General features: G+C 51.1%; 1 protein-coding gene across 6 annotated transcripts in view; it reads left to right on the top strand.

The window, feature by feature from the left end:
* The window catches only part of SLC25A37 (solute carrier family 25 member 37), a 40,221-nt gene extending 20,745 nt beyond the window's left edge, over positions 1 to 19,476 (top strand). For 2 of the 6 annotated variants that reach the window (XM_086703435.1, XM_086703436.1), the window contains 3 exons: positions 13,900 to 14,128; positions 16,165 to 16,221; positions 18,297 to 19,476. In XM_086703435.1, coding sequence (XP_086559561.1) covers positions 13,900 to 14,128; positions 16,165 to 16,221; positions 18,297 to 18,817 — 807 coding nt within the window. In that variant the 3' untranslated portion in view covers positions 18,818 to 19,476. Of the gene's footprint in view, positions 1 to 4,911; positions 5,038 to 13,899; positions 15,372 to 15,747; positions 15,953 to 16,164; positions 16,222 to 18,296 lie in introns of those variants that run through there. The other 4 variants (XM_086703437.1, XM_086703441.1, XM_086703438.1 and 1 more) reach the window with 4 other exon arrangements.
* The last annotated feature ends 4,862 nt before the right edge of the window (positions 19,477 to 24,338 follow it).

Below are 24,338 nucleotides of genomic sequence, written 5' to 3'. Positions count from 1 at the left end.
AAGGACATCCTTAAGAGACATCACTATTAACTCCCGTTTATCCGTTTGACAGATAATTTGCAATTGTAATAGATCCGTGAACAAAACAGAGGAAATTTCTCACCCTTTCTGGTGTTTACCTTCTGGTGGAAACCTGTTTTGATACCCAGTTAGCTGGATTGCTCCCAGTTCCTCAGGGATTTGAGGGCAGGGCTGGGCAGGAGCCTAGGTCTTCTGACTCTTGGAACAGGGCTCTGTCCCTTCATGCTCACATTTAAATGCACGGTTTGGGAGGATTGCCCCTGTTTAGGAAAGTGAGACATCCTCGGTGGAGACATCTGTGCCCTGTAGCACCATGTGGATGTATCCTCCGGAATCCGGGGGACCTGAGCACCTGCCCACACCCACGGTGGGGGCCCAAGTCCTGCAGGGTGGCGGTGCACCACAGGAGAGGGGGCAGAGCCCACAGAGGGTTCTCTGGTTCCTCTTGGCCCCATCTGGCTGTTTCCCTGCAGTTCAGAGAAGAGCAAGTCCTTGAGTACAGGAGGGCCCTTTCCACAGTGGTGACCTCCAGGAAATGGGCTGCAGCCAGCAGTGTCAGGGAACCTTGGGGCTTAGGGCTCCTGCTCAGCCCAGCCCGGACTTTCACACTGGTTAAAGGTCTCCAGAACCGCCCTTGCTTCTGAGTAACCAGGCCAGGTGAGCGAGCCTTCCAAGGCACTGCCATCTTGGACCCTTGGCGCCTCTGTAAACTGACACTGGTGGTTTCCCCTCTCCCTTTCAGGCTGCCCAGGTTCCCTTTGTTACATAATCAGGATTAATGTAAGCAGCCGGGTCCAGTCTAGAAACCGAGAGCCAAGAAAGGTGAATGTGGAAGTGGGGTGGGAGGGACAGAGTCCCTTGTGCGTGCTGTGGGCAAGTCCCCTGGCTTTTCCGGTCCTCAGTTTCTCTTCAGTTAAGAGGGCAGCAGAACTGTAAGCTGCTCGGGCTGTCCAGATGATGACTCAGGTAATCTAGTCTCAGTGTGCAGTCATTGTGGGGGGCAGGGGGTTGCTCCTGACCAGGGCTGATCTTGAGGGCACCCTGCTCCAAGGGAATGAGAATTGTAAGAAGGAATTAGAAGTTAGATCTTCCTAGGAATTTGCTGTTTCTCCAAAAACAAAACAAAACAAAACCCAAACAAAAAAACCATCCAAAAACCCAGACATGAATGAGAGCAGTAGCAGCTGTATGCCAGACCCCAGGCAAAGGGCTTTTCATTCATTTGTTACTTCCTTTAATCCTCACAGAGACGTTAGACATAGGTGCTATTATGATCTCCCATTCACAGATAAGGAAACAGGCTCAGAGAAATGAAATAATTTGCCAAAGGTGCAAAGGTACGAGGAGGAAGCAGCAGAATGGGGTTTAGACCCAGGCAGGCCCTCGAGTCTGCGGTGCTGGCCTTGTGGGCCTGGACGCCAGTGGGAATGGGTAGGCCCCTTGCTTTTTCCAGCCTCTTTCTTTTCTTTCTTTCTTTCTTTCTTTCTTTCTTTCTTTCTTTCTTTCTTTCTTTCTTTCTTTCCTTCCTTCCTTCCTTCCTTCCTTCCATCCTTCCTTCCTTCCTTCCTTCAGCTTATTCATTTTATTTATTTTGAAAGAGAGAGAGAGAGAGAGAGAGAGAGAATTCCAAGCAGGCTGCATGTTGCCAGTACAGAGCCTGACGTGGGGCTCGAACTCATAAGCCCGTGAGATCATGACCTGAGCGGAAATGAGGAGTCAGATGCTTAACTGACTGAGCCACCCAGGCACCCCCACCCAGCCTCTTTCTGATCAGAGGGGCTGGGGGTTAGGTTTCACTCCTGTCCGTACCTTGTGTGGTCGTAGGCACTGTGGCCTGGTGTCCTCAACGCCTGTGCCCTGTGGCTGGCAGCTTCCTTCTGGGACCCTGGGGTCTGTTGTGTGAGTGGTTTATAGCCTATCCTACTCTGTCATCTGATGTTCAGTTCAGACCTGCAATGAGATCCTTCGTGCCAAACAGCCATTTGTCAGCAAGCAGGAGGAAGGAAAAGCCTCACACCTTCTTGGCAAGATTAGGTCAGTTTTTGGTGGTGGTTCTTATTAAGATTTCAAAGCCATTTGTGTTAACATAGGTGGTGGTTAAGGAATGTGCTGGAGCCCTTATAAAAATAATGACTAAGATGATAAACATTTGTGGAGCACCTCCTGTACTGTGCTAGGTGATCTGTGCGCTGAAAAGTTTTCTCACGTATCCATTGCAGGAAGCACGTGACGTCGGGGTTTTCACAGATGAGGGAACCGAAGTTCAGAGAAGTTGAGTAACTTCCTCGAAGAGCATACAGCTGAAAAATAGAATAGGACTTCGATTGTGAGGTGGTCGGGGACAGGGGACATCTTTGTGTCTTCGGGCACTAATCACAGAGTCAGTCAGGCCTAGAGTAGAAGCCCAAAATGTCATTGTTGATTGAATGGATGAACTCCGCACCCCAAGAGACTATCCGAGCATCAGGCCGGCGGGTGGGTGAACAAGGTATTTTTGAGATTTCCACAGTTGGAATCTTCAGCAAAGTGTGGTTGCAGGGCTGGGTCTGGGAGTGTTCGGCCAGTCCTGGCACAGTGGTGACCAGCTCTGGGAGCTTGGGCAAATCCCATAACTGTTTCCTAGTTAGGGAAAACTAAGTGGAGGTTGGGGGATAGGTGGGTGGCAGAACTCTGAAATCAAACAAAAGCCCACAGGGAGCCCCACCACGCAAGGCCACAATGGCGGAGCGGCCAGGGCTGAAGGAGCGAGCAGGGACCAGAATGGTCGTGTGGAGAATCAGTGGCCGCATCCTGTTCTTCTGTACCCAGGTCGTCCTGGTGCCATGGGGTGGCTTTGTGTTCTTCTAGGGTACTTCCATGTGGATTCTTGCATTAAATTTGTTCTTTGATGTGGCATTAGGGTGCTTCAGCGAGTTTACCTCTATACGAGGAAAATAAAACACTTTTGAGAATGAGGCGTTCCTTCAGTTCTGCCTCTGACATCTTGTCCTTACTTGTAGGTGGGGTGTTTATAAGCCAATGACATAGACAAGGCTGCTGAGTCAGGGAGGCCCCGGGGAGGCCAGGGAATAGCAGTGAATTAAATTCTTCCCTGAAAGCGGCCTGAACTTTGGAATATTCAGTCTTAGCCTTTGAATACTGAGAGAGCGCCAGGCTTTCATCCATCCAGATGCCCCTCCTGGCCACAACCTGGGCGGGCAAATGGCTCAAGCTCTTTTTGAGTGACAACAGGTTCGTATCGAACGAGCCCCTATTACCCTGTTCTCTTTGGAATCAGCGGCCAGGCTGATGGCCAGCGATGGGAAACAGGGAAGCTATGTGAGCTCCATGTGATTGGGCTTGTGACTGTCTGTAAGCTGGCAGGCTGGACACAGATCCCTCAGGAGCATCGCGGTCTTAAGCAGTGAAGATTTAGGTGACTTTGACATAGTCAGGGTACTATTCCCTCTTCAAAGAGGTCGGACACATAAGGACAAGTATACATTTATGACTTAGCATGACAGGAGAAACAGAGCACATCAGAGACAGGAAGGTAGTTAGAGATCACCTGTGATCCCTACTGTCCACCCCCCAGGGAGAGGTCGTGTGGCCTCCTGGTTCAGAGCATGGCTTTGGAGCCCATCTGCCTGGCTTCCATTCCTGTGTGTACTCTGTGACCTTGGAGCAAGTTGCTTATCCCCTCTGTGCCTCAGATTCCTTGTTTGTAAAATGGAGATAGTTGTTGGTATGACTTTTATTACTATAATTATCTTGTGAATAGAGGCTTGGGGGCTCAGAGAAGCCAGCTGACTTGTTGAAGGCCACCATAGTCCTTAATATCAGGCGTAGGACTAGAACGCCGGACCCTGGGCCCCTGCTCGTCTTGCTAGGGTCACCCATCCCGTCCGTGAACTCTGAGCCCTGTTACCTGGAATCTTGGGAATTTTCCCACGTGTAGGGCAGAAATAATTTAATCCTTTGGGCTGGCCGCAAACTGGATGTTTTGAGTATTTCCTGGGTATATTGGGTCTGAGCCAGGCATGGATTCTCTCATCCCTGCCTCCATCTGCTGGAGAGTTTTCTAGAGAAGGGCAGGAGTGACCAGGGTTAGCTCCTAGGACGAAGGGATGTGGGAATGCGGTGCGCCGCTGCCAGTGGCCTTGCCTGTGGCCGTGGCTTTGGAGAGAGCGGAGAGAGGCCAGCCTGTGATGAGACCTGGTAGGGAGGGCTTCCGTTGCCCGGGCCTGATCCCTGCTCCGGCTGCGAGAGACCCCATCTGTACTGCTTACTGCGTGCCTCTCCGTAGCTGCCGTCACGCGCAATACGTAACCGTGGAAAACACTTGACTGTAAAGTAAATTCCAAGCTCCTGAGCAAGCCGTTCCCATCGTCCAGCCCCAACCTGCCTTTCTCTCAGCAAACGTTTATTGATTGTCTAGCGCCCAGCCACCCTCCTGAGTCCAGAGCCACCTCTCCACCTGCACCTTACCTCTGCATTTACCCTTGAACGTAGCCTTGGGCCATACCTTCCCGTTTCCCAGAGCCACTGCATAGTCGCGTCCCCCTTGGCAGAATTGTTCACTTCCTCTCCCTGCCCTGTTTGCCTTTTATTTTTCAATCAAAGTAACACATGCATGAAGTCAAAAAGTCAAATCGTAATAGAAGGGATCGTAAAGACAGCTCCATTTTTTTTTTTAGCAGTTGAGGTACCGTTCTTCTCTCTAGGTACAGGTCCCATGGCCCCTCTTGGGCCACTCTTTCTGAGTTGGATGTGCTCGGGGTCTGACTCCTCACACTGTGGCCTGTTCTCAGAAGTGCTGTGGCTCCTTCCCTGGAAGGCCAAGGAACTTGGTTTTGGTGGTCTTGGTGGAATTTGTATTTTCTACTGAATACTGAGTCATTTTATCCCTAGAAACAGCAGTGACCCCGAAGCACACCCCTCATGGGCCCTGAAGGTTTCAGGATTTCGTCTGGCGAGTATGAATGAGAGATGTCTCAAACGCTCCGCAGGCCAGGCTCCACACTTTAGAGGCAGCAGGTAACCAGGAACGTTGGTGTGTGGCTGTTCTGAAAACGGGCCTCCTGTGGGGCGTAAGCCAAAAGGCAGAGCAGCCGCCTCGCTGGTTTGTTGTCTTGTGTGTGTGTGTGTGTGTGTGTGTGAGAGAGAGAGAGAGAGAGAGAGAGAGAGAGAGAGAGAGAGAGCCTGCCTGCTCCCTCCCCACCTCCCCTGAGCATCTGGGTGGCCTGGAGCTGAGGGGAGTCTGGATCTTCCCATAGGGGGGGCAGGGAAATGGATGCAGACGCGTGTTCCTACCCACTCTCATCTCTCCGCCTCGTCTTGGTACCGCTCTTCTGACCGATGGCACAATGAACTAGCCCTTTTTCTTGCTCTAAAATGCTGGTTCTCACCAGGGGCTTTCGGAATGTATGTGCCTGGAACTCCCCATCACCATGCCACCACATGCTTCTTTCTCCTTCCCCCCTTCCCCCCTTTTATCTGGGGGGAAGGGAGAGGGAGGCAAGGACTTCTTTGAAGGAGTCATTTTTCTCCTGCTGGTTCCTAAACTTGAAGAAGATCAAGGGGACGGACGCCTGGGTGGCTCAGTCGGTTGGGCACCCAGCTTCGGCTCAGGTCATGATCCCATGGTCCGTGGGTTCGAGCCCCGTGTGGGGCTGTGTGCTGATGGCTCAGAACCTGGAACCTGGTTCAGATGCTGTGTCTCCCTTTCTCTGTCTGCCCCTCCCCTGCTCATGCCCTGTCTCTCTCTCTCTCTCTCAAAAATGAAAAACGTTAAAAAACTTAAGAGGATCAAGCTTTCCTTTTGATTAACAAAAGAGAGAGACAAGGTATATTCTCTTCATGTGGACACCTTTGCCAGTTTGGGAGATTTAAAAAGACATGACTTGGAATCTTGAACTGGAGAATAAACTTCGATGTGCCTCTGCTTGTCACAAACAGCGTGGTTCTCTGTAAAGCATTTCCCGCAGTGCTCTGTTCCTGGTTAGTGTGTGCGTGGGAATGGTACTGAGGGCCATCGTCATGTCTCATTTTTGTTACGATTTCGACAGTGGTTTTCAAAGGGCCGGGGCACAATCATCCGCCTTCTGTGTCAAACATGGAAGGACGACATTCCGAGTTGGGACCCAGATTCTGAGTCGGAATGCCGGCAGTCTTGAACTCAATTGTGCTGAAGGTTTTACTGTGTGTGCATGGTTCTCCTTGATGTGGTTTGGGTTTCTTCTCTGTTGTGCGTGCCTCCTAAGGATTCTGGCAGGTGAGGATAGGACTCTCTAGGCCCTTGATGAGGTCCGTGGCTTCATTCCGGAAGGTAGTTCTTTCCCGACAAAGCACTGTGCCAAAAAGGCCTCTCTCTCCCGGCTGCCTGCGGGGATCTGTGTGCCTGCATGGGAAGAGGCTCCTGGCCTGACACTCTCTGCCCTGTGTAGTTGTGGATGGGAAGCTGGAGTGGCATCAGCGGGCCCCAGTGCAGGGGGTACACAGTGCCATAGATGGGCAGGGGGTGCCAGTGGGAGAGATTTGGGCCTTGGGCCGGAGGGTGAGGCCGTGCACCTGTGGCAGGCTGGCTGTGCGGCTTGGAAGATAGGGAGGGGGCTGCGGTTGGGACCTGCAGTCTGGCCTAGGCATTTCCCTGTGCTTCTACTTAGTGACTGTCCATGCGACTTGGGAACAGTTGGCGCATGGGATAGAGTTAAATTTACAGGTTTGATTGCTGATTCTGCAACAGACACCGGGTGGCAGACGCTATTACTATTTGGCATTTTTCTGGCATTCAGTGGGTGCCTGAACTGAATTTCCTTTCTCTGGGAAAAGTCTGGAACAGAGACCCCTGCGTAGCCTTTTGGGGCGCAGCCCTGGTCTGGGCATTGTGCCCACCCGTTGTGCTGTGATGTTCACACCATGAACTTGGGAGCCCCTCACATGCCCGTTGCTGCGGTGTCTCTGCACCTGCCTCAGAGTAGGAGCTTGGCAGACGCTTTTGAATGGATGAATGGGTAGATTTCGCATTATCTTCTACTGATCCTGAAAGTGCATGTTTTTCAATGCGGGCGTTTTTTTATATTTTCTTTCTTTCTTTCTTTCTTTCTTTCTTTCTTTCTTTCTTTCTTTCTCTTTCTTTCCTTCCTTCCTTCCTTCCTTCCTTCCTTCCTTCCTTCCTTCCTTCCTTCCTTCTTGTTAAAGTAAGCTCTGTGCCCAGTGTGGGTCTTGAACCCAGGACCCTGAGATCAAGAGTCACATGCTCTACCGCCTGAGCCCCCCAGGGGCCCCCCACTTGTTCCTTATTGTTGAGAAATACCGAGAAAGGAGGACTCGGAATCCGGGGCACGTGGGAAGGAGGACTCGGAATCTGGGGCAGGTGGGAGGACAGTGGCCGAGTGATGCTACAGGTCCTCGGGTTGGGCCATTCTCTGCAGGAGACCCAGGGAGGGCAGAGGTCTCCCTGCCAGGCCCAGCTTGCCCCCTTTGCTTTTCTTGCTGGGTGCCAGTTTCCTGTCTGAAAAGGCAGGTGCTGAGCTCCGTGTGCCCTCTGCCCAGGGCCCCTGCAGCTCCTGTCATATGATCCTGTGAGCTCACCTGGGGCAGAGCACACATTTTCCGCTCTCTCTCCACCTGCCTCCTCTCAAGAAGAGAACAGGCCAACAAGGCAGGCTCGTCCTGATTTGTCTTATTAGGGGGGGTAGTTGGGGCAAGGGGCTTGACCCCTCGCTCCATTCTGGCCTTTCCGGAAGCGTATGGAGCTGGTTTAATGCAAATACAGACTTTGTGTCATTGGTATGGAGTCTGATCTAGAATTGCCCTTCTAGAGCTCTGGGAGACTTGCTCAGGTCACACAGTGAGTGGCAGAACCAGGCCAGAGACCCAGGTCTCCTGATTTCTGGCTGGGGTGCTGGAGTAACAGGCCCAGAGGCTCATCGGGCTCTTTTTCCTTGCTGCTCCCCTCTCAGGCCCGTCTTCCAGCCTACTCCTGCCAGCCACTCTGGGCCTGGGCCCCCGGGGGTCCTGCCGACCCCCGGATCAGATCTCTGTGCTTCCTGCTTCCAGGGCCCCCGCCAGCTACAGCTGTTTTTGCAACGTGTGTTCCCCAAGATGGAACTGGTTATTCTGCGAGATAAGGTTTCTGTTGCCCAAGACAAACGTTTGAGAAGTGCCTTGTGGAACAGAATCCACTGGCCGCTTTCCTGAAGGACTTCCCAGAGCCTTTAATCTGCTCATATGCATTCTGAACTTCCAAGGGTGTGGAGAATTAAAATGCGCAGGATGGGGATTTATTATAAAGAAAGGGAGAGCCTCGCAGCCAGGCCTGAGCAGGAACTGAAACCCGGGGCAGGAAAGGCAGTTGGTGAAATTCTCCGTCTCCGTCTTCTTGCTTTGTTTTGGTTGCATTTTTTTAATCTCTGCCCTTTCTCTGTGGATCCTACAGCATTCATTTTCCTTCTCTCCACCCTCACTCCCTGACTTAAGAAAACATTGCGGTGAAACACATGTGACAGACAGTGAAAGTACCATCCTGACCATTTCTGAGCGTATACAGTTCACTGGCATTAAAGTACGTTCGCACAAGTGTGTACATCTTGCAAAAGTGAAACGCTGTGCCCGTTGAACAACCCCCTTCCCCTCCACCCCCCCGCCCCTGGCAACCACCATTCTACTTTCTGTTTCTATGGTTTTGACAAGTCCAGGTACCTCCTGTTATGTGGAATCATACAGTATTGTGTGTGTGTGTGTGTGTGTGTGTGTGTGTGTGTGTGTGTGTGAGAGAGAGAGAGAGAGAGAGAGACAGACAGGCTTATTTCCCTCAGCATTAATGGAGCCAGTGTCAGGAATGTCCTTCCCTTTTAAGGCTGAGTACTGTTCCGTTGTCTGTGTGGACCACTTGTTTATCCATCCATCCATCGAGGGGCGCTTGGGTTGTCTCCACTCACCCCCAACTTCTCCTCTGGTCCCCAGGAAGCTAAAACAGTGCCTGGCTCGCAGTTGTACATTTTACAAGTAGAGTCACTGAAGAAGAAAGAGAGGCTACACTGGTGGTCGCCCCCACTCTGGCCACTGCCTGGCCACCTTGGCTTCCGTCAGCCTCCCTTGTGAGGGGGCTCTGGAGACCATACTGGTGCACGCTGGCCACTCCTCCCTCTTCCCTGAGCCCCCTCGTGGCACCCGGACGGTCAGTATGGGTCATTCTCCCCTCATCTCCCACGTTCCTAGTTATTTTTTTTTAAGTTTCTTTATTTTCGAGAGGGGTGAGGTGCACACGAGTGGGAGAAGGGGAGAGAGAGAGGGAGACACAGAATCCGAAGCAGGCTCCAGGCCCCGAGCTGTCAGCACAGAGCTCGACGCGGGGCTCAGACAGGCGAACCGTGAGATCGTGACCTGAGCCGAAGTCAGACGCTTAACCGACTGAGCCACCCCCAGGCGCCCCTTGCATTCTTTGTTATTGACTTCCCCATCAGTTTTTCCTCTCTGCATCCTGGTGCCCGTCGAGGGTGGGCTCTCCCTGTGGGCAGGTTGAAGAAATGAAGGTGCCGTAGGACTGAAGTGGCTCTGGCCCGGAACTTGGCCACGGTGGGCCCAGAGAGGCCTTGACCGGGTCCTCCTCCATGCTCAGGGGCCACTTGTCTCTGTCCCAAGTATGTGTCATTAAACGTGGCCTTTTTGAGTAGACCCCTGGGCCCTGGGGACAGAGAAGTCTACTGCTTGAGCAGAGATACCCAGTTGCCCTTTTCTTTTCCACAGGGGGTGGTGCGTTTTGGTTCAGTACTGCTTCCTCAGCTGCCTCATCCCCTTAAAAAGGGAGAGGGGAGAAATCAACCTCGAGTTTCCCTTGGAAGTCTACGAGGGCTGGCCTCTGTGAGTGGCTTTGAAAGGGAGGAGCCTTCCCGACATCATCGTGTATGGAAAGGGTGGATGGGAGAAGGGACGGTCACGGTTGCCTGCCAACCCAGGCTGGGTCTTACCCACAGTTACCTCACCCCGTCTGCCAACAGCTCCCCGGAGGATTATTCCACCCCCCCAACATTAAGGAACCCGCTTGAGGTCCCAGAGCTGGAGTTCAGACCAACAACGTTACATTGGCTGGCCCTGAAGCTTCCTGCCTCTGCTCCCCTCTGTACACACTGCCTCCCCGGCCGCCCCCTCCTCACTTAACCCAAGTGCCTGCCTTTCCGCCGAGGCTGGACACAGAATGTTTCTAGAAAGTGCTGGGGTTGAGCAGGCCCTTTATTTAGTGGTTCTCCAAACTGAGTGATGATCAGAATCATCTGGGGAGTTAAAAAAAAAGAAGTTTTGAATCAGTGTATTGGAGTGGTGCCCGGAAAGACATTTTAATTAAAACACTTCCTGGTGATTCTGGTAATCAGTCACTATTCTGACCCTGTCCTGCATTTTCCAGTTGAGGACCCTGAGGACCAGAAGATGAGATGCCATAGCCAAGGCCACTTGGCCCCATTGGAGCCCGTGTCAAGCCCAGAATCCAGCCTCTGAGCTCCTCCCTCTGGGTCCTGTGTGTTTCTCACACTGCCACCCCCGCTTATAAGGGGCTACCCACTAGGACCCAAGGAGCTTCACCATAGGCTAGCCTTGCTGCCCAAGGCCAGAAATTAGGAGTGGTGGTGGGGGAAGGGGGAGAATGGACTTCTGGATCCCCAAGGACCTCTCCTCTGGGTATGGGAGTGACAGGAGCCACCCTTTATTGACAGGCCCCTGGGACTGGCTGCTTCTGGTCTGCCTGTGGCTCAACAGATCACACCTGGGCTTGAGAAATGCAGCAAAATGAGGGCTTGTTATCAATAGGGAAAGGATGGGAGCACCTGGGTGGCTCAGTCGGTTGAGTGTCTGACTCTTGATTTTGACTCCGTTCAGGATTTCAGGGTTCATGGGATCGAGCCATGTGTTGGGCTCCACGCTGAGTGTGGCGCTTGCTTGCGATTCATTCTCTCTTTCTCTTTCTCTCTGTCCTCCCTCTGCCCCTCTCCCCAACTTGTGCTGCCCCCCCCATCTAAAATTAAAAAAGGAAAAAAAAAACAGGGAATAGGGAACGGACGATAGGAGGAAAAGGTAACTCCAGGAAAGATACTCATGTTTTAGGGGGAAGTGAAATAAGCGACATATCCCGTTGCCCCAGTTGGTACCCTTACTTGCACACATTTGTTTGTTCATCCATTTGTTCAACAAATATTTGTTGGGCCCCCAGTGTGAGTTAGACACCAGAATAGGTGTTGCAGCACCCCCCTCCATGGAACTTAGACGTCTGCAGGTTATATACTAGAATCATATTACGTAGCCTCTTGGTGCCTCCTTTGTTATTACAGTAATGATGGTCCTAGACCTCTAATTTCCTTAACCATTCTGTCAGAAGAGGAAACTAAAGCTTGGAGAGGTTAACCATCTTGCCCAGGGTCACACGGAAGTGATGGAATCTGAATCCCATCCCTGTTCTCTCTATACCACCTCCTGCATTGTACTCCAGCTTTTTTATCAGGGGCAATGATAAGAAAAAGCCAGGGAGAATGCAAAGCTTTCTTTGCTCTAGAATGTGAGCGATTTCAAGTGTCTTTTAGAATTTAAAAGATAACCTGTGTTGTCCTTGGAGAAGCAGTGCTGCCCCTTCCGGAGTAAACGCTTTGCATATTCCGAGCAAGGTGGAGTATTCACCCCTGCGAGTCAGGTGCTCTCTTGGTTGACAAGTGTGTGTCTCTTCCCCTGCTCTTGTTTGCTTATAATGTATCCTCCATCATTAAGCCTCTTCAGATACTTTTGGGAACATGTCAGAATAGGAAACAAACAGAAAGGCACAGGGACACTGACCCCGTCCATTCCCACCCGGCACTCCCCTGGAGTGTGGGCCCCAGTGTCCAGCAATGGCTCTGGCTGGGCCAGGGGGTATTTTCACTGGGCTAAAGTGGTACATTTTTGATAAAGCTAAATTTAATGTAAAGAACAGTTTTATGACCAGAGGTAGTCTTTGTTTTTGTTTCTGCTTTCTTTAAGCATTAAAAATGTCTTTTCTCGTAGAGAATGATCCTAATAGAGGGCAGTGGTGATTGCCACTCACATCATTACTGTTTGATGTCCTTTCTTGGCAAAATGAAAAGTTGCCCACGATGTGCCCATTTTCTTTGTGGTTTTTACTAAGCTGGTGAAATCTGAAAATTATTATGAATTTGAAAAATTTTTCTAAGTTTTAAAATAAAAATTTTATTGATTTTTGTTTTAAAATCCAAGCGTAATTAACACACAGTGTTATGTTAGTTTCAGGTGTACCGTATAATGAGTCACCCCTTCCACACATTACTCAATGCCCAGCACGATAAGTGCACCACTTAATCCCCATCACTTACTTCGCCCATCCCTCCGCCCACCTGCCCTCTGGCGAACACACCAGCTTGTTCTTTATAGTTAAGAGCCTGCTTTTTTGTTTCTCTGGTTTTCTTTTCTTTGTTCCTTCATTTGTTTCTTAAATACTACATATGAGCATTAATTTAGATCATTGGTTTTCACGCTGTTCCTCTGAGCCGTTGAGTTGCTGGGTGGGGAGGTAGGGGTGTCTCTGCCTCGGAGTTGAGACCTGGGCCCAGGGCCCTTCACCCCATTCTCAGTTAGAGAAATTCTTCAGTTTTACGTGTTAGGTTTGGGTACGATTTTGCTTGGTGTGGTAGAAGGATATCCATGCTGATGACTGGAGACCCTTTCCTCTAGGCTGTGTGTGTGTTGAGGGGAGTGGAGGAAGGCGTGCTGTTTGTTGCTTTTGCAGGACTGAGGCAGGGTGGGTCTTTCACCTGGGAGATACTGGGTTCTCCAGAGAGACCAAGCCATAAGAGCGATGGTGGGGAAAGTGTGTGTGTATGTGGAAAGAATTGGCTCATGTGATTACGGAGGCTTGGGGAATCGAAATCTGCAAGGCAGGCCAGCTGGAGATTCAGGGAAGAGCTCCAGTCCAGAGACTTTCGGGAGGCAGAATTCTTTCTTCCTTGGGGGACAACAGGTTGTTTTTTCTTCTTCGGGCTTTCAACTGATTAGATGAGGCCCACCATATTACAGAGGGTAATCTGTTTTGCTCAGTCTGATTTAATGGTTTCAATGTTAATCACACCTAAGAATGCCTCCATAGCGACATCTAGAGTACTGTTTGCTCTAGTTGGAGCCAGCGTGGGTACTGTGGTCTTGCTACATGGACGTGTAGATTAATTGTCACACCTACGCAAGTGCCCAGGAAATCTGAAGGGATAACAAAGATGAGGGAAAGCCGAGCTTCTGCCTCACGGAGGCAAGGCTATACACAGGAAGAAATTATGAACAAGACCATTTATATTTATGTGCTAACTTCAGAAGACAAAATGTGAAGTGCATTTAGAGGAGATGTGGGATGAAGCCCAGAGGGCCCCTGGGAGATTCCTGTTTGGGGTTGAACAGCAGGAGCATTCAGACCATGGAGGTCCCAGATAAGTGAGGACACAGGCTTTAGGACCAGAGTGGGAACCACAGGATAATAATACTTCCATTTGACTAGGTCTCTGAGTTAAGGGTTTCATATACATGATTTCATTTGACGTTAGCCAGAATCCTGTTTTTTGTTTTTGTTTTTTTTTTTTTAATTGGGGGTCCCGAGGTCCAGAGAGGTTAAGGGATTCCTCAGGGGTCACACAGCTTGCCATCTGCCTCTTCCCAATCCTGCCCCCCCCAACCATTTCCCCCCTTTGTTGGGCATAACGAAATCCACGTGTGTATGTGAAGGCGGAAGGAGGGAATAAATGTGTTCTTCGCCGAGAAATCCTGTGGAACTCTGAAAATGGGTCGTTTCCTCTCCCTCTCCCCGCCCCGGGTCTTCTTTTTCCTCTTCACCGTCCTTGTTAACTTCCACCGTTTTGTTTTCTCACCCTCCCCTAGACACGAATGCAGAGTTTGAATCCAGATCCCAAAGCACAGTACACCAGCGTCTACGGAGCCCTCAAGAAAATCATTCGGACTGAAGGCTTCTGGAGGCCCCTGCGAGGCCTCAACGTGATGGTGATGGGTGCGGGGCCGGCCCACGCCTTGTATTTTGCCTGCTACGAAAACATGAAAAGGACTTTAAATGCCGTTTTCCACCACCAAGGAAACAGCCACCTAGCCAACGGTATTTTGAAAGCGTTTGTCTGGAAGTTAGAGAGCTCTCTCCTTCAACAGACCCTTCCCCAGGGCTCTCCTCCCTGTGACCCAGCAGCCTGACGCCTCATCTCCGCCATGCTTGCTTATGAATAAAGAACTCTAGAGTCGTGTGTGCGCACACACCCAGACACATGCACACACACACACACACACATGCACACGCTTTTTCTGTTCCCCTCCTTCGCTTTCTAAAGCCTGGGGGCAGTCGGTGACAGAGGTGTTTCAGTTTTCATTGTTGTGCGGGTTTTTCCATTTTGTTTTGGTTTTTTTTGTTTGTTTTGTTTTGGTTTTTTTTTTTTTTTTTTTTTTTAAACACGCAAAAGCACTTAATGATCAGATCTAGGAAAAAAAAAACCCTGACTAGAAACAAAACTTTTCAATACTGGATTCCAAAAAAAAAAAAAAAAAAAAAAAGTTATCTGGACAGCTTCTTTGAGACTATTTAAAAAACTGGTTCAACAGGTCTCTACAACGTCAAGATCTAACTAAGCTTTAAAAGGTCAAGAAGTTTTATGGCTGACAAAGGATTTGCGGCAGCACAGGCGACCTTTCCCACCTTAAGCTTCTGGGGATTTGGGAATTTCACCCCCATTCTCTTCCGTTGGTCTCAGTGGCATCTCTGTGGAGGAGGAGTTTTCTTTTGTTGTTTTGAGGGCAAGAGGCGGGCGGGGGCTCGAGTTGGCACGGGGCTCCTACACAGCCGTGTTTTCCCGGGCCCAGCTCAGCGGCTCTTTTCACCTCTCCTGTGGGTTTGGCTTTTGTTGGGTTTCGTTTGGGTGGGGAAGGGGACTGCGGAGAGCAGCCTAAGGTGTACTTTAACAAAATTCGTGTTTCGACAGTGGACAGGTAGAGTGACCAGCGGCCAACCTTTCCCCTTCTCGTTTTGTTCTACTGAGAGTGCCCCATCAGCAAACCCTGGTAATAACAACCCCCCCCCCCCCCCGGCTGGTTTGCAGACATTCGTTTCGCTTTTTAAAAACGGGCCCCTGGTTGCATTTATTAAGACAGGCGCTGCGGGCCACACTCTGATGCCGTCCCTGAGTCTGTGGCCTTGGGGTTCGACTTCTGCTGCAACTGCCTTGTGTAATGTTTAGTCCCTTGGTCACTGAGCCCCGTGGCGGTGGTTTGATGCAACACAGTTCTGCCCAGCGCTGTTACGGCTTCGCTGCGACGTATGCCGTGGTTGCATTTTGACCTTTCTGGTGGTGATCGTAAGTGTGGGCGGAGGGGGAAGGGGGCTGTGTATGCATTTCTGAAGCGTTATCCCGCTATTTCTCATTCCTCCCACCTTTGGGTGCTCGTCTTAATTGGCTGGGCAGTGGCACCTGCCTGGGGAGGAAACCCAGAGCCAAAAGCAAAGTTCCAGGCCCCAATCAGACTTGGGAAGTGCCTGGTTCTTGAAGCCAGGCCAGATGGGAGCCTCGGATGGGGTCTGTCGTCCCTGAGACAAGTCCTAGCTTTGCCAACTAATCCTGGAAATCTGCCGCATGCAGATCTTCCTGATGCCTGCTTCCCCTGCCTGTTTTCTTGAAAACACCCGGATTTGATTAAGGATTTTTTTTAAAAAATGTCTTTTTCCCCTCTTAGCTGTGTACATAATACCATTCCCTTTGATTGCTCCGGCTCAAGGGCAGAGGGAGTTAGTCTGTAGACAAAGGTGAGGGACAGGGGAGAATTAAAAGCTGGACAGTTTTCTGCTGGAGAAAGCCACGAAGTGTGGTTTCCGGGTACCATCCAACATCGGCGGGTCTAGCCTTTCCGAGCATTGACTACAGATCTGCAAGATGAAAATGTGGGTACCTGTGCCTGTGTTACCTTCTCCCCATTTCCCCCAACAGTTCGATCGTCACTTTATGTCTTTAAGAGTCTGTGCTCACCTGGGTGGAGCTGGTTGTAGATTTTGCTTCTTAGAAAGCGGTGCAGGGTTCCATCTGATTTTAGGTTCCAGGAACTTCCTCAGAACACCCGGTCCCTGAGGGTAATTTTCTGGAGTTTGTTTTGCAGGGATAGCTGGGAGTATGGCCACCCTGCTCCACGATGCGGTAATGAATCCAGCAGAAGGTAATGCTTCATGGTCCCAGGGAATGGCAGAAGGGGATGTGCAAAGGGGCAGGAAAAAAAGGTGGTGGTGGGGACAGAAGGTCGGGCAAGGGGACTTCCAGCCTCCAGTCAGAATAAGTAGGAGAATTCTTTACCATGTTAGCAAAGGCCTTGAAAAGAGGCAAGCATTTGAGCTTATGGTGTTCCTCTTAAACAGAGCTACTGGGACTGTGATCCGTGGACCATGTTAGGAATGCCAATTCTAGTCCCATCTCAGACCTGCTAAATCCGAATCTCTGGGGGTATAGACAGAGTCTGTTTTTTTTAATTTCTTAAGTTAAAAAATTTTGTTTGAGAGAGAGTGACAGAGCATGAGGTGGGGAGGAGGAGAGAGAGGGGGAGACACAGAATCTGAAGCAGGCTCCAGGCTGCTGCTCTGAGCTGTCAGCACGGAGCCCGACATGGGGCCCAAACCCACAAACCGTGAGATCATGACCTGAGCTGAAGTCAGGCCCTCAACCGACTGAGCCATCCAGGCACCCCAGAGAATCTGTCTTAACAAGCTCTCTGGGCGATCCTTTTGCACTCCTCTAAAACCTGTGTGTACGTGTATGTGTGCACGTGCGCACAGGTGCATGCGGGCGCACATGCACACACACACACACACCCCCTCTGGCCCTTGTTAACCTTTATTAACCGTAGGCAAATTTAAGGGGAACCCATCAAAGGCCATCATGCGGGCTTTGGTTCAATTTACTTTTTAAAAAGAGATTTGGAATTATTATGGACACTTTGAAACGTAACACAAGTGTAGAGAGAAGAGTGTTAGGAACGACCACGTGCACATCACTCTACTTGTGAATTAACCTTTGGCCATCTTGTCTTAGCCAACTCCTCCCACGTTATCTTTTTTTATTTTGAATTTTGGGAGCACTATAAAACTATGAAACAGTTGTCAGCTGTGGGGACTTGAGCCCTTAGCCGACTCGGGTCCGCACAGCGAGGAGATTTGGGACCTGGTATTGGGCCACTTCTCAGCTGGGCTGTTCTCTGTGTGACATGTATGAGTCTCTCCACCTTTCCCCCCATCTGAAAATGGTCCCTTGCCAGAAGGGAAAAATCAGAGGTAAAATGTCAGCCTTTCACGTCTTGTGTTCCGAGTTTGTCTGTTTTTGTCTCTTAAGGTTGAAATTTCTTATTTGCTCTCTGCTGCCTCCCATGCCCGGGCAGACAGGGACTCCTTGTTCTGACCTTCAGGGACTTGATGGGTCAGACTGGGAGGTGGGCTTCTGTTTTTATGTGTTTAAAGCAGTGTGGACAGGGACCTGGTGAGTGACCGGTTAACTAGACCATGTCATCCCGGCAAGAATTTTGTTTCTACTTTTAAAGGAGGAACAAGTGAGGTTCAGCACCCTCTCTCCTCTTTGACATAATGGTTTAAGGACTTCATTTCTTTCAAAGTAAAGCCAGCACACTGTATGTGTTCATTTGGTGGTGCGTGGGGGGCTATTCAGACCCTTAGGCCTGAGGGACCACAGCTGGCCCTCATTGGCTTCATCCTTTGAACCAGCAGCTGCCCGGGTCTTCATTGGACTTTGTCATTGAATTTGGGCTGACATAATTCCAGTGTGTCTTCCAAGAGCGCTGTGACACACAGAAGCTAGAAACGCTGAGTCCGGACCACATACAGAGAATAAAGGACAGGACGCGGGAGCAGCCAGGAGGGAGGAGGGCGGAGAGACCGGGGGGCAGGATTCGGTTTTGTGGTGGGTGTGATGCTGGAGGCCCGCGGGCTCTGGGGGGAATCAGATCAGTGAATCTAGTCTGAAGTGGCTGCCTCGTTTGGGGACCACCCTGAACAGGATTCAGGCGGGAGAAACCAGGCGCTGGGGCCTGGGGCCACCTTTGGAAACAGGGAGTGCCCGGAGCTGGCTCTGGGTCCTCAGGCTGGGGGCTGCGTGTGTGCTAGCTCTCCGTGACCTGTTACCAGTGTGTCTAAACTTGCTTGTTTCTCTTTATGGCCTGGCTTCCCATTTCACTGCGACCTGGGGTGGGGCCGATCCCAACCCATTGCCTGCCCGCGGCCCCGACCACAGTCGTGAAGCAGCGCATGCAGATGTACAACTCGCCACACCGGTCGGCCCTCAGCTGCGTCTGGACGGTGTGGAGGACCGAGGGCTTGGGGGCCTTCTACCGGAGCTACACCACTCAGCTGACCATGAACATTCCCTTCCAGTCCATCCACTTCATCACCTATGAGTTCCTGCAGGAGCAAGTCAACCCTCACCGGGGCTACAACCCGCAGTCCCACATCATCTCAGGTGGGCTGGCCGGGGCCCTCGCCGCAGCCGCCACCACCCCCCTGGACGTCTGCAAGACCCTCCTCAACACGCAGGAGAACATGGCCCTCAACCTGGCCAACATCAGCGGCCGGCTGTCGGGCATGGCCAACGCCTTCCGGATGGTGTACCAGCTCAATGGCCTGCCCGGCTACTTCAAGGGCATGCAGGCCCGTGTCATCTACCAGATGCCCTCCACTGCCATTTCCTGGTCCGTCTATGAGTTCTTCAAGTACTTCCTCACCAAGCACAAGCTGGAGAATCGAACTCCATACTAAAGGAATGGGCTGTGGGCAGTGGTTCCAGAATCTTTTATTTTTAAAAGGCTTTCCCTGCCTGCCTCCGTTCCCTTGTCCTCGCACCGAGGTGATTTTGGCGGGGTGTTTGCAGGATGGGCCCTCTGCTCCCCTGATGCCTTAGAGGGAGGGGACAGCCGCTTACCGGAAGGCCGTCCGCAGGGACATCCGAGGTGGTAGGTGGGGAAAGACTGGAAGGGAAGCGACAAATGGCTTTTTGTCTCCCTTCCTCTGGCAAGAATGTAGCTTTTCTGCCTCACTGTAGCAGTCTCCTGCCCTAGGCTCGCAGTTGGCTCGAGAGGGGAGAAAATGTGCAGTGACTGAAAACATTAAAGAAAAAAAAGAGAGTTCTGTATATAAAAGTTCCAGCACACAGTATAAAATAGATGGATAATGTTTATCCTTTATTTTTCTACGTAGACCTTTTTGGATTTGTGTGTGTGCCTGTGTGTGTGTACAGATAGGTGTTACAGCTGGGACTATGAAGCTGTTTTTAAAAAAAATAGAGGGCTGAAGGCTTCCATCGGGTTAAGTTAAAAAGGCACCGAAGTGGTAAATTGCTGAATGCGGCCTAAAATTGTGCGGAGCCCCCCAGATGGAAGTTTCACTTGAATGTAAAATAATAAAGTTTATATTTTGAATTTCTCTTTTCATGGGGGAAAAAGGTACGTGGAAAATGAAATCATGAGCTATTACTTCCAGCTACTTTTTTTTTTTTTTTCTCCTTTTGTTCAGTCAGTCACCTTTGTGCTAAAAATTCCAGGACCAAAGATCTGGCCCTGGGGCACTTTGTCTTGCTGTATGCATGCACGCATGCGTATATAATGGTGGCACATATATAATGTGGCACGGTCACACTGGAGGACCGTGGTCCCCAATAGGGTTAGGATGACTAGTCTTATACCTACTGAGACCATTCCCTTCCTTGTGGTGAGTGACGGGAACGCCTCTCTGGGCCAGCACTCAGTAGCTCTTGAAATGCCAACGTTTTACTTGTTGGGCGGGCAGCTGGGATAAATCCTACCCCATATTCCTGGGACTTCTTTCTGCTTCAGCCTTTAACTGGCACTTCAGATATTGTCTGTGTGTGTGTTGGCTAAATCTGCTTCCTGGTGCCATTTTAGGGATTTTTAAAAACATTGCAAGTATGTCTATGGTATTTGTTCATCCCTCCGCCACCCTTAGTTCACCTGTCACAGAGCCTCTCACCTCACAGTGACAGAGGCCAGGAGCTCGGGCTGAACCCAGCTGCTGAAGTGAGGCCCGAACTCTAATGCACATGTCAAGATGCCTCTCTAGAACTATCTTCAGCCTCACTTAGTCTGCATCAGCTGAGAACTCGAGGCCTCACTGCCTTGTTTTCTGAAATGGTGCATCTGAGCCAGATTATCACTAAGAAAGTGCAACTTTGTTTCCTGCACCCACGCCCTTTGCCAGCCCTCTCCAAGGGAAGATGGCAATTGCCTTGTAGAGCCCTTTAAAAAGGAGCAGGAGGCACGTGTATGTTCAGCCTTTGCCCCGTTGCCCCTCACCTTCCGCTCGGTCGATGTAGTGCATCTCGCTGAGGCTCAGACCCAGGCCCCTTTGGAGGCTCTTATTCCTGCCGAGAAGTCAGGAACAGTTTTCCTCTGGAGACGCTGCACACTGCCTCCAGGGGGTAATTTTGAGGTCAGGGACAGGGGAATGCCCTGTCAGGGAGCTTCCACTTGTGCCCCATGAACAGGACCGTGTTCCCGGCCTGGGAAGGCTCCGCTGCTGACCTGTCCACTTTGGAGTTACCCACCACCCCCCCCCACACACACACACACCAATTGGAAACCAGCTGCAGCAAGCCTGTGCCCCACTGTGGGTGCAAAAAGTCCACGGAGACCACGGTGCTGTGGGAAGTGTTCACATCCTCTGTGAACATGCTGTGCATTACTGTTAAGTTCTGCAAAAGGAAGAAAACTAGAGAGAATTCTAAATTATCCAACCACTTTTTGTCCACGTAAGATAGGCTGCAAAATATTCTTTAATCTCTTGCAGGATTTTGTTTTCGATGTTATTCAGAAAAGAAACTGTTCCCCTCACTAGGAGATCTCCTTGGGATGCAAGGAGAGGCAGGAAAGGAGTTTGAGCGCTCTGGGGGCTGAGCTGGAAAGTCGGCCCGTGGCTGTCCTCTCACCGTACACGTGGATTGGCTAGGAAATGGTGCCTTCCCCACTGTGTCTTTGTGAGGCTGGATAAGCCATGTTTCTGAGTTTTGAAGGTTGTGAAGCACTAAACAAATATAAGTGGGCTGCGTTTTGCGGGAACTGACTTTCCTCCTTGCCCTGGGCTCCAGAGTTTGTATTGTTGCCCCGTGCAGACTGTGACTTTGACATTGAGAAGTAAATAGGAAAATGTTCTCGCTGCACCCCAGTGACAACCACCTTCGCGTGATCACGGCATGTGCTTGGACATTGTACTCAGGCAATGCCACTTGAGTACAGTGCTCGATAACTGTGCGTGCACACGGGTGTGAACGCTAAAGCCCAGACCGTGACTCGCGATGCAATCATTTGTAGACCAGAGCGTTATCTTAGAATTAAAAAGTTGATCTTTTCCAGATGCTATAAAGCTTCAATCCAGGACTACGTCTTCTTACCTTTGGATCGAATCTAGCGACTGACTAGCCTACATCCTTCTGTGTGTCTTCTGTTTCTGTTTTTTTTTTTTTTTTTTTAACGGTGATGCCTTACTCCAAGCCCTGTCCTCCAACGTCCCCCTAACGCTGCATCTCCAACCCATTGTTACGCTAGGAAGGTTTTATTTAGCTTCACTTAAGGGTGGTCGTGTCTGTTGCGGGTGAAGGTACTGCTGCTTCTGACCTGTGAGATGCACCATGTGTGAGAGTGACCAGGTGTCGTTTCCTAAATGCCTGAAGGAAATAGCAGAGTTTCTGCCGGCACGTGTTGCCAGCTCCTCGGAGCAGGGACAAATATACGTTCATGCTTGGGGATATTTCGGGCTTGCTGCTACGGTGGCGACACTGGAGCTAGAGAAAATAAAAGTCTTGATCTTTGAAGTGTTGTGGGCTCTGTGGTGGGAATATTGAAAAGAGGAGAATGGATGGAGAGAAGGAGCCTAATCCATGGGGCTGGTGCCTCGTCCAGCCCCGCTCATTAAAAACCGGACCCGTGGCTGTGAGAGAAAGTGCCATTTCCGCTCGCTTAGAAATGGAGGCAGATCGGGGGCGCTGGATGGCTCAGTCGGTTAAACGTCCAACTTCAGCTCAGGTCATCATCTCGCTGCTCGTGGGTTGGAGCCCCACGTCAGGCTCTGTGCTGACAGCTCAGACCCTGAAGCCTGCTTTGGATCTTGGGTCTCTTTCTCAAAAATAAATAAACATCGCAATAGAAAAGAAATGGAAACAGATTACCACATTGGCTGGCCCAGGGACGGTCACATTATGATGTTGGGGCCAGGGCGAAGAGCTGCCTCTGGCTTTGCTCTCCATGCTGGAGAGGGTGGCAGGTTTCTTTCCTGGTGTGGGAGTGTGAGGGTGACAGGCTGCAAGAACATGGTATGCACCCCCTTGGTACCTGGCGTGTGCCTATTTCTCTCTCTGCCCTTGTACCTGGTATGTGTGTGTCTCTCTTTGTCTCTCTCTCTCAGCCCGGGTACCTGATACATGCACCTCCCCACCTCCCGTCTTTCTGGAAGACCCAAAAGTGACCAGAATCCACACGTAGTTCCTACACATCATAGGTTAAGCCGAAGAACTAAACCCTTTCTGGAGGTAGGAGAGGGTGGAGAGAGGTCTCAGACCCCTTTGAAAAGCCAGGGACGCGTCTTGACTGTTCACACGGTTTCAAGGTCAGGGAACCTACTCGCAGCCCCACCACCGAAGGCCTTGGCGAGGGAGGAGGGTCCCAACTGAGGGCAGGCCTGAGAACCAGCCATGGCCAAGGGTGCGGGAGCTGGGAAGAGGGGCCACAGGGCGCAGAAGGCGTGAGATAAACTTGCAGCTGTGTAATCTTACCGAAGGCCAACTCGAAGTTCACCCATGGCTGGTGGGTGATTGCACTCCGCTGGGATGGGGGGCAGGTATGGCCGGTATGCGTTTGCAGCTCATGCGGATCCATTCGGCAGACAATCCTCTCCCTGCCCCCACGACATCCATCTGCCGCCCAGTCTGCAGTGTGTCCCTCGAGCAGGGCACCGTGCCTGGTGCTGTGGGGAAAATAGCCAAGCGTGAGGTGTGGCTTCCGCCCTCTCCGGCCTGAGCTCATAGAATAGAAGGGAAGACGTGGAAGTAAAACAGAAAAGAGATGCCGTTAGACCAGACTCCGCGACCAAGGCTTACTTGAGCCTCTTACTCACAGCTGTGTCCCCACCAGTGACGCACAGTGCGTTTCTTCCCAGCTTCGCCTTCAGTACTGTCACGTTGCTAGCTTGAAATCGGCAATGGTAGGAATGTTTAGCCACAGAAATAGGCAAATGCTATGAATCAGGGCTTTTTCTTCCCAGCCCACCACGGCTGGCACGCAGCTCTTGGCATGTGGCAGGTGTTTTAGTAAACGTGTGCCGAGAGAAGGGAAGGAGATAAACTTGTCATGCTCAGCCTGCGTGCTTTCTAGTGCTGGCCCCCTCGGTTTCTCCTGTGACAGAGGCCGTCTTCACCACTCAGGAGTCCCCTCCAGCACCTCCACGCTCCTCACACTCCAGCCCAAGAAAAGCCATGAAGGGAAGGGGGTTCCCTTTCCTGCTGGGCCTACGTCTCCTTTCCGTCTGAGTTCCCGTGGCCTCCAGTTGGTCAGCTGCCCCTTCCGGGAGAGATGCCAGTACTACCCACAAGAGGGACCTTAATGAACAAACAGAGAAGAATGTCGCAAGCCCAGAGTTGTACAAGAGAGAGACACAACCTCCGGGAGCAGGGAGTGCTAGTACTGCTCGCAGGGAAATGAAGAGTTGTCTTCAACTCTTCGATTGCAGAATGCGGTGAGTGGCTTAAGAATCATGAGGACAAGTAGGGAAAACAGCTGAGTTTGCAGCCATCTGAGCATTGTGCAGGGTGCCCTAGTGGTAAATTGCAAATAGGTGCTTTGCCGTCAGCTTTGACTTTTCGTCAGTAGGTAACGGGGAGCCACGAAGGGTCTTGGAGCAGAGGACACCGTGAGCTCGGCTTTAGGAAGAGTCATCTGGAGGAAGTGGAGAGGATGGAGTGGAGAAGGAATACTGGGGAGGCCAGGAGACGGTCGCTTTGGTGCCACCGTGAAATTGCCCAGAAGAGGGATAGTGAAGGGAAGAGGCAAGGGCGACTGGGACAGAGTGTGCGCAGCTGATGAGAGGGTAAGTGTGGAATCAGCGGGGCTTGGGAGGTGCATGACTGTAGGGCAAGATGAGAACGAGGACTTGCTGTCTGAGAGCAGGGGTGGTGTCGAGAGGGAGAACTGGCTGGGAGAAATATCAGGTGGTGGCCGAGCTGGTGCCTTGTCTCGACATCCATCCGGCTCTCCTAGTCCTGGTTCTCCTTGGGCAT

The sequence above is a fragment of the Puma concolor genome, chromosome B1 (genome assembly GCF_028749965.1).
Source record: "Puma concolor isolate L17-30 chromosome B1, mPumCon1.1.hap2, whole genome shotgun sequence".
Taxonomy (NCBI): Eukaryota; Metazoa; Chordata; class Mammalia; order Carnivora; family Felidae; genus Puma; species Puma concolor.
Note: the sequence above shows the minus strand (reverse complement) of the source record. Positions and strands in the feature narration are given on the sequence as shown.